The 8934-nt window shown below is 44.3% G+C and overlaps 1 protein-coding gene across 1 annotated transcript in view; it reads left to right on the plus strand.

Moving 5' to 3' along the window:
* IL20RB (interleukin 20 receptor subunit beta) overlaps nt 1-6027 on the plus strand; it is a 47939-nt gene extending 41912 nt beyond the window's left edge. Inside the window, exon 7 of the mRNA XM_010364814.2 lies at nt 5050-6027. Within this exon, the coding sequence (XP_010363116.1) occupies nt 5050-5160 (111 nt within the window). The 3' untranslated portion in view covers nt 5161-6027. The remainder of the gene's footprint in view (nt 1-5049) is intronic.
* Nucleotides 6028-8934: the final 2907 nt, after the last annotated feature.

Raw genomic sequence — 8934 nt, forward strand, 5'->3', positions numbered from 1 at the left:
TCTTTATTTCTGCTTTCATTTCGTTATTTACTCAGTAGTCATTCAGGAGCAAGTTGTTCAGTTTCCATGTAGTAAAGCGGTTTTGAGTGAGTTTCTTAATCCTGAGTTCTAATTTGATTGCACTGTGGTCTGAGAGACAGTTTGTTGTGATTTCTTTTCTTTTACATTTGCTGAGGAGTGCTTTACTTCCAATTATGTGGTCAATTTTAGAACAAGTGCAATGTGGTGTTGAGAAGAATGTGTATTCTACTGATTTGGGGTGGAGAGTTCTGTAGATGTCTATTAGGTCTGCTTGTTTTAGAGCTGAGTTCAGGTCCTGGATATCCTTGTTAACCTTCTGTCTCGTTGATCTGTCTAATATTGACAGTGGGGTGTTAAAGTCTCCCATTATTATTGTGTGGGAGTCTAAGTGTCTTTGTAAGTCTCTAAGGACTTGTTATGAATCTGGGTGCTCCTGTATTGGGTGCATACATATTTAGGATCGTTAACTCTTCTTGTTGAATTGATCCCTTTACCATTATGTAATGCCTTTCTTTGTCTCTTTTGATCTTTGTTCGTTTAAAGTCTGTTTTATCAGAGACTAGGATTGAAACCTCTGCTGCTTTTTTTCTGCTTTCCATTTGCTTGGTAGATCTTCCTCCTTCCCTTTATTTTGAGCCTGTGTGCGTCTTTGCACATCAGATGGGTCTCCTGGATACAGCACACTGATGGGTCTTGACTCTATCCAATTTGTCAGTCTGTGTCTTTTAATTGCGGCATTTAGCCCATTTACCTTTAAGGTTAATATTGTTATGTATGAATTTGATCCTGTCATTATGATGTTAGCTGGTTATTTTGCCCATTAGTTGATGCAGTTTCTTCCTAGCATCGATGGTCTTTGCTATTTGGCATGTTTTTGCAGTGGCTGGTACCGGTTGTTTCTTTCCATGTTTAGTGCTTCCTTCAGCTCTTGTAAGGCAGGCCTGGTGGTGACAAAATCTCTCAGCATTTGCTTATCTGTAAAGGATTTTATTTCTCCTTCACTTATGAAACTTAGTTTGACTGGATATGAAATTCTGGGTTGAAAATTCTTTTCTTTAAGAATTTTGAATATTGGCCCCCACTCTCTTCTGGCTTGTACATTTTCTGCCGAGAGATTCGCTGTTAGTCTGATGGGCTTCCCTTTGTGAGTAACTCGACCTTTCTCTCTGGCTGCCCTTAACACTTTTTCCTTCATTTCAACCTTGGTGAAGCTGACAATTATATGTCTTGGGGTTGCTCTTCTCAAGTAGTGTATTTGTGGTGGTCTCTGTATTTCCTGAATTTGAATGTTGTCCTGCCTTGCTAGGTTGGGGAAGTTCTCCTGGATAATACCCTGAAGAGTGTTTTCCAACTTGGTTCCATTCTCCCCATCACTTTCAGGCACACCAGTCAAACATAGATTTGGTCTTTTCCCATAGTCCCATATTTCTTGGAGGCTTTGTTCATTTTTTTTAACTCTTTTTTCTCTAACCTTGTTTTCTCACTTTATTTCATTAATTTGATCTTCAATCACTGATACCCTCTCTTCCACTTAATCTAATCAGCTATTGAAGCTTGTGCATGTGTCACAAAATTCTCGTGCCATGGTTTTCAGCTCCATCAGGTCATTTAAGGTTTTCTCTACATTGTTTATTCTAGTTAGCATTCGTCTAATCTTTTTTCAAGGTTTTTAGCTTCCTTGCGATAGGTTTCAACATCTTCCTTTAGCTTGGAGAAGTTTGTAATTACTGACCTTCTGAAGCCTACTTCTGTCAGCTCGTCAAAGTCATTCTCCATGCAGCTTTATTCCATTGCTGCCGAGGAGCTGTGATCCTTTGGAGGAGAAGAGGTGCTCTGATTTTTAAAATTTTCAGCTTTTCTGCTCTGGTTTCTCCCCATCTTTGTGGTTTTATCTACCTTTGGTCTTTGATGTTGGTGACCTACAGATGGGGTTTTGGTGTGGATGACCTTTTTGTTGATGTTGATGCTATTCCTTTCTGTTTGCTAGTTTTCCTTCTAACAGTCAGGTCCCTCAGGTGCAGGTCTGTTGGAGTTTGCTGGAGGTCCACTCCAGACCATTTGCCTGGGTATCACCAGCAGAGGCTGTTGCTGAACAGCAAATATTGCTTCCTGATCCTTCCTTTGGAAGCTTTATCCCAGAGAGGCAGCTGCCTATATGAGGTGTCTGTCAGCCCCTACTGGGAGGTGTCTCCCAGTTAGGCTACACGGGAGTCAGGGACCTACTTGAGGAGGCAGTCTGTCCGTTCTCAGAGCTCAAATGCCATGCTGGGAGAACAACTGCTCTCTTCACATCTGCAGAAGTTGTCTGCTGCCTTTTGTTCAGCTATGCCCTGCCCACAAAGGTGGAGTCTAGAAGCAGTAGGCATTCTTGAGCTGTGGTGGGCTCCGCCCAGTTCGAGCTTCCTGGCTCTGTTTACCTACTCAAGCATCAGCAATGACAGACGCTCCTCCCCCAGCCAGGCTGCCACCTCACAGATTGATCTCAGACTGCTGTGCTAGCAGTGAGCAAGGCTCCAGGAGCATGAGACTTGCTGAGCCAGGCACAGGAGAGAATCACCTTGTCTGCTGGTTGTTAAGACCTTGGGAAAAGTGCGGTATTTGGTCGGGAGTGCCCCATTTTTCCAGGTAGTCTGTCACGCCTTCCCTTGGCTAGGAAAGGGAAATCCCACGGTCCCTTGTGCTTCCCGAGTGAGGCGATGCCCTGCCCTGCTTCAACTCGCTCTGTGTGGGCTGCGCCCACTGTCAGTTGGAAATGCAGAAATCACCCATCTTCTGCATTGATCACGCTGGGGGCTGCTGATCATAGTGTTCCTATTCAGCCATCTTGGAATGCTACCCCACCAAGTAACAATCTAAAACAAAACTATATATGCAAGGCAAATTATATTAATTCTGCCCAGTATACATTCTCTGTTTAAAAATATAATTTATTTTCTTTGTCTTTCATCCATAATTGCTTCATGGGAATGGGTGCTTTGGTGCTAAAGGGTCTCCGTTTCCTTTCTGTGACTCACTTTATTCTTTCTCTTCTTGCTGTCACATTCTGCTGTAATGTAGGTAGCAAGTATAAAGATGGCCCCAGATTAGTAATTCTTCAATGACCCATCCAAGTATGACCTTGCATGCTTCATAGAAAGTGGAGTTTGTGTGAGCTTACATGCCTCTGAGTCCACACAGGCACTGGAAAGAAGAAAAAAAAAAAAAAAAGGAAAGAACTTGCAGTGTAATGAATGTAACTCAAGAGGGAGGGGGATGGGGATCATGGCAAATATGTTTCATCTTCTCAGTGACAGCAGGTTGCTACCAAGAGGAATTGTGAGCCAGTGCTGCCAGATCTCCAAGTTTTAAATGAGAAGCCCAGAAACCTAGATTTTTATGAGAAATCTCTCCATTTTCAAATGTTGAAAACTGATTCCAGTTTTACAAAATATGCTGAGCTTTGCTTGAAAATTAGTACTAAACTGTGGGACCACAGTTTTGCACCTTCCAAAATTCTGAGATTATGCTGTTTGTTTTACTTTAATGTGCTAGAACTGCACTGTCTAGTACAGTAGCCACTAGTCATATGTGACTGTTAGACACTAGAAATGTGGCTCGTCCAAATTGAGATGTATTGTAAATATAAAATACAGAATGGATTTTGAAGACAGAATGAAATAAGTTTATAAAATATTTCAGTCATTTTTTAAGTGACATGTTAAATTGATAATATTTTGGATATATTTGTTAAATAAATTATTAAAATTAGTTCCACCTGTTTCTTTTTACTTTTAAAATGTGCCACTAGATTTTAAAAATTGCACATGTGGCTCACATTATATTTCTATTAGACAGCACTGTTCTGGAATTTAAAAAATAATCATGTATGACCACTGCAGATGTAGGGAGTTAGTGTCCTGAGAATCTGACTGCACCGGCAGCAGTGAGTCGAAGGCCTTCACACTAACACCCCTGCTTAGTGAGCACTGCTTGTGCATTGTCTCTTCCTGTTGGCATTTGCCCATGGACACCAGGAGTGAGTCTCTATAGCTGCCATTTTGCCAACAAAGATGAAGGGAGACTGGCTCAATGAAGCTGATGTCTCCTGAGGAACTGAGGTGGAGGAAACCGTTGTGCCTATTTGTGCCCAGGTGGTACCCTTGGGAGTCATGAGGGGAAGGGCCGAGAGATATAACTGTAGAAGAACTTAGAGATTTTGGCAGAGGTGAGCAGGCGAGTAATAGGTGGGAGAGTCCACCTGAAAAGTTGATGTCTGTATGTTTATAACTAGTAATGATTGTCTCCTGGGGCCACTGGGAGAAGATGGCGGGAACCTGATATATGAGCAAGGAAGGGACTTCCATTTATGGAACATCCTCTCTGTACTGGGCACCATGTTAGGTGCTGTTCATAAAGCATCTCAGACCAGGTCATAATTCTCAGAGCTCTCTGGTGGAAGAAGGTTAGGGTTTTGTTGTTGTTGTTTTTGTTGTTGTTGAGACAGGGTCTTGCTCTGTTACCTAGGCTGGAGTGCAGTGGTGTGATCAGCGCTTACTGCAGCCTTGACCTCCCAGGCTCAATTGATCCTCCTGTCTCAGCCTCATGAGTAGCTGAGACCACAGATGTGTGCCACCATGCCTGGCCAGTTTATTTTTTGTGGAGAGGGAGCCTTGCTATGTTGCCCAGGCTGGTCTCTAAGCCCTGGGCTCAAGCGATCTGCCTGTTTCAGCCTCCCAAGGCAGGTGTGAGCCATTGCACCTCCCTTTAAATTTTTTTCTAAGAACGAGAATTACATTCTGGGTTTTTGTGGGGCAGGGTCTTAGAATGAGGAACTCTGACCAAGCAGGGCTTCAAGGGAACTTCAGGGTAGTGAACTGGGAGATAATCTTAGCAGATGTTGGAAGCCCCTCATCTAGGGGTTGAAATTGTTTTTTGGTTTTTGTTTTTGCTTCTTGGAAATTAATTGATCAAATAGTTAAACTTTTAATAATATTCTTTACTATTACTACTACTATCCTCTAATGAATATCAATGAAAATTATTTTTCAGAAAATAACCAATTCACCCCAGAAGTTAATCAGCTGCAGAAGGGAGGAGGTGGATGCCTGTGCCACAGCTGTGATGTCTCCTGAGGAACTCCTCAGGGCCTGGATCTCATAGGCTTGCAGAAGGGCCCAGTTGAAGCCGAGAAGCTGGTCTACATGACGTGGAAACCATGAGGGGACAAGTCGTGTTTCTGTTTTCCGACACGGACAAGGGATGAGAGAAGTAGGAAGAGCCTGTTGTCTACAAGTCTAGAAGCAACCACCAGAGGCAGGGTGGTTTGTCTCACAGAACACGGACTGGGACTTAGGAGATGTGACCTCTAGACTGGGGGCTGCCATTTGCTGGCTGAGCAACCCTGGGAGAAGTGACTTTATCCCTTTGGTCCTAAATTTTCTCATCTGTAATGGGGGAATTACCTACACACCTGCTAAACACACAGACACAGAGTCTCTTTCTATACACACACGTACAGATATATACACTCAGCACTTGCAAGGCTAGAGGGAAACTGGCGACACTCTAAAGTCTGACTGATTCAGTGTTTCTGGAGAGCAGGACATAAATGTATGATAAGAATGATCAAGGACTCTACACACTGGGTGGCTTGGAGAGCCCACTTTCCCAGAAGAATCCTTGAGAGAAAAGGAAGCATGGGAGCAATGGTGTTGAGTTCACTTCAAGCCCAATGCTGGTACAGAGGGGAATAGCTCAGTGAGCTCTATAGTAGGTGACCTGGAGGAAGGTCACAGCCGCACTGAAAACGGGATGTGCATGAACACAGAGGATCCATGAACTACTGTAAAGTGTTGACAGTGTGTGCACACTGCAGACAGCAGGAGAAATGTATGTGTGCGATGCGACAAGAATGCAGAAGTCAGTAACATGTGCATGTTTGTTGTGCTCCTTTTTTCCTGTAGAGTTGCTAAAATACAGAATTTAGCAAATAAAAAGGGGCCACCCTGGCCAAAAGTGATCTTTAAAGTTCTAGTTACATTGTCAACCTCAAGTCCAGAGAGACTCCAATGGGCACATTTGGTCAAGAGGACTGGGGGTGGGGGTGGGGCAGGGGAGGAGCAGCCCCAGGAATCCAGAGTCCAGGGCTGCCTGGTTGGGGGCAGCCTCTGGCTGCATGAAAACCCCAGCTGAGGCAGCTGGCCTAAGCCTCACCTGGTCAGGGTTCTCCTAGGCCATCCCTGGAGGCCCCACCCCACGGGAAATCCCTGGGGAACCTTCTTTTCCTTGACAGCTTCCTCAGGGTATCCCCAGTCCCTCTTAGTCCGCTCATTTAGGACCTACCTCTGGATGCCTCTCCCCACCCCTTTTCCCCACCAGGTGAAGAAAGAGCCAACCGCAGAGAAGGAATGAGGGGAGGAAACTTCTTGAGGGGTGAAGGGATTGATGGGCAGGGCCTGCGCTTTGCTTTCTAAGCCCCTTGAAGCTCTGGAGCCTCTGAGTTGGTTTATCTTCACTCCTACGTCCTGGGCCCTTTCCAGCCAGCCCAGTGATGGGACAGTCTAACTGCATCAGCGGGGTGTTTCACCAGAAGTCCACAGCCCTTCACCACCTGGAGGGGTCTCTCCAAGAGCATGAGATCGCTGAAGACCTGTTCCTTCTTTTCCTTTGTATTATTTTGTATGCTTCTCTGTGTTGTTTGTTAGACAGTGTGTGCTAATTTTATATTTGACCCAAACTGGAAACACACTTTCAGTTTGCAAAAACAAAGACCATATTACTATATCAGTCATCACCCTCCCTCCTCTTTCTTCCTGCCCCCTTATGGTGGGGTGGTGGTGGGGCACTATCCTTCTGTCCCAGCCCAGGCCCAGAACTGAGAAAGGGCCGTGACCTCCCTCTGCTTGAGTCTCTCACAACTAGTCCTAGTGCCCATCCATTTTTTGGCATCTATAGGTACACAGAAATTTATTTTGATTCTTCTGTTTTCTCCCCTTACCCTGAACATACATTTATGGAGCCCCAGCCATGCACCAGACCTGCCAGCCCCCAGTGGTGGAGGGGCTGCGTCCTCTACAGCTGGCTGTTCCCTCTCCCCTGGAGCACTTCTATCCCAAGTCCCCAGGCCTCCTCCCTGCCCCTCCAATGCATTTATCCCTACACCTGGACACTTACATGAGTGAAAAGGAATGTGATTAGCTATTGCAGGACCACAGCTATAAACCAGGACTTCTCTGGGCAAACCAGGAGCTGGGTCACTCATCATAAGGCACAGCTTCCTGCCACACTCTTTTTTTTCTAGAAGCGCCAACCCTCCAGATGCCCAGTCACTGAGTCCAGGGGCTCAAGCTCAGCACTATTGGTTCGCTTTGTTTTCCCAGCCTCTCAATGAGTCCTGCAGGAATTGGGGAAATACTTGTGTGTGTGTGTGTGTGTGTGTGTGTGTGTGTGTGTGTGTGTGTGCTGGGGGGGAATGAGTATCTGGGAGCAGCCTACAGCAGCTTTTGCTGTTTCAGTGAAGACTGTCTCTTGCAGCCCAACGCAGTAGAGTCCACTGAGCCCCCAGAATCAAGCCCAGCTTTCTTAGTCCTGCCTTTAGGGTGCAACTGCCAGGGTCCAGTGAATAAAATCCCTGCTCCATGAGGCTTACACTCCAATGGGGTAAGGGAGAAATAATAATAACACAATAACAAAGTATTATTATTAAGTGAATTATTTAGTATATTGGGAGTTTGTAAGTCACGATAAAATGAAAAGGTAGAGCAGGAAACAGGGGCTGAGGGCAGGTTGCAGCCTCTTCAAAATGAAAGTGGATGGAAAAAATGCACCCAGAACTACCTGTCAGATAAGTCCCTGCACAGTCACATGGTGTGAGATATTATGAGAGATTCTAGAACAAAGTAATTTGGCAACAAATCTTTAGGTGTATGTAGTCTAAAACAAAAACTTTATTCAGTATCTATACTGTTTGTATTGATAGCGTATTTTTTGCAACAATTATCAGATAAAGCAAGTAAATAATATATATTTTGCATATTTTGGTAAGAATCTAGACTTCAGGATTAGTCACAAGGCTAATTGTAGGTTTCAAATTTGACTAAGAACAGGGTACTGTTGGTACTGAATCAAACATATTAATATGAAGTCATGTCTTTACAAAACATTACATTAAAAATATTTTGACTTTTTTCCACTGAAATGGCCCAGGAGAAATGTCACCTCCGCAATGCATGTTAATGCTAAGATTTTGGTTTCTAGTGTTAGTTTTCTCCCAAAGGAGCCAAAGTTTCTTGGAACAGTAGTGGATGCCATCTCAGTTTGGAGCTGAAAGGTACAAGGTAATCCTAGAATGCCTATACCTTTTTGGGACAGAAAGCAAAGCGTTAAATAAGGGTCATTCAAAATTACAAAAGGAACAATCTATACAGGGCCCCTCCTGGCCAAAGTTGGGACAATATAAGCACCAGAAGGAGAATATTGGCTGCCACAATTGATACCATATATTTGAAAAGTCATCAGTCCATGACACCCAAGAAGAGCAAAGCTACCGTAATGCATTCTCAGAGAAGATGAATCTAATAGAATGCATTTCTACTTGTTATTCAGTCGTGTTGGTCTTGTCGACTTGTTTATCGTGTCAATGAAAAATACCAGTAAATGCAAATCAATCAGTCAGAGGGCATTTTTTCTCCTCTAAAGGCTCCTCTCTACCCCTTAACGTCCAGTCTTTCCCCGCTTGGCTCTCCCTGTCCTGTCAAGGGGTTCGGTGGAAAAGTCTTTTAAGTTCCCTTCACAGAAGGACTGCAGACCCTGCCGGTCTAGTCTCTGGGCCAACCTTCCCGGTCTCTTTAATAAAGATGTTTTTTATTATTTTCCCTGTGCAGTATATTATCCTTAGGCTAGAGTAACTTTCCGGGCGTGCAGACCTCTTGGTTT

Source organism: Rhinopithecus roxellana, chromosome 1 (genome assembly GCF_007565055.1).
Source record: "Rhinopithecus roxellana isolate Shanxi Qingling chromosome 1, ASM756505v1, whole genome shotgun sequence".
NCBI lineage: Eukaryota > Metazoa > Chordata > Mammalia > Primates > Cercopithecidae > Rhinopithecus > Rhinopithecus roxellana.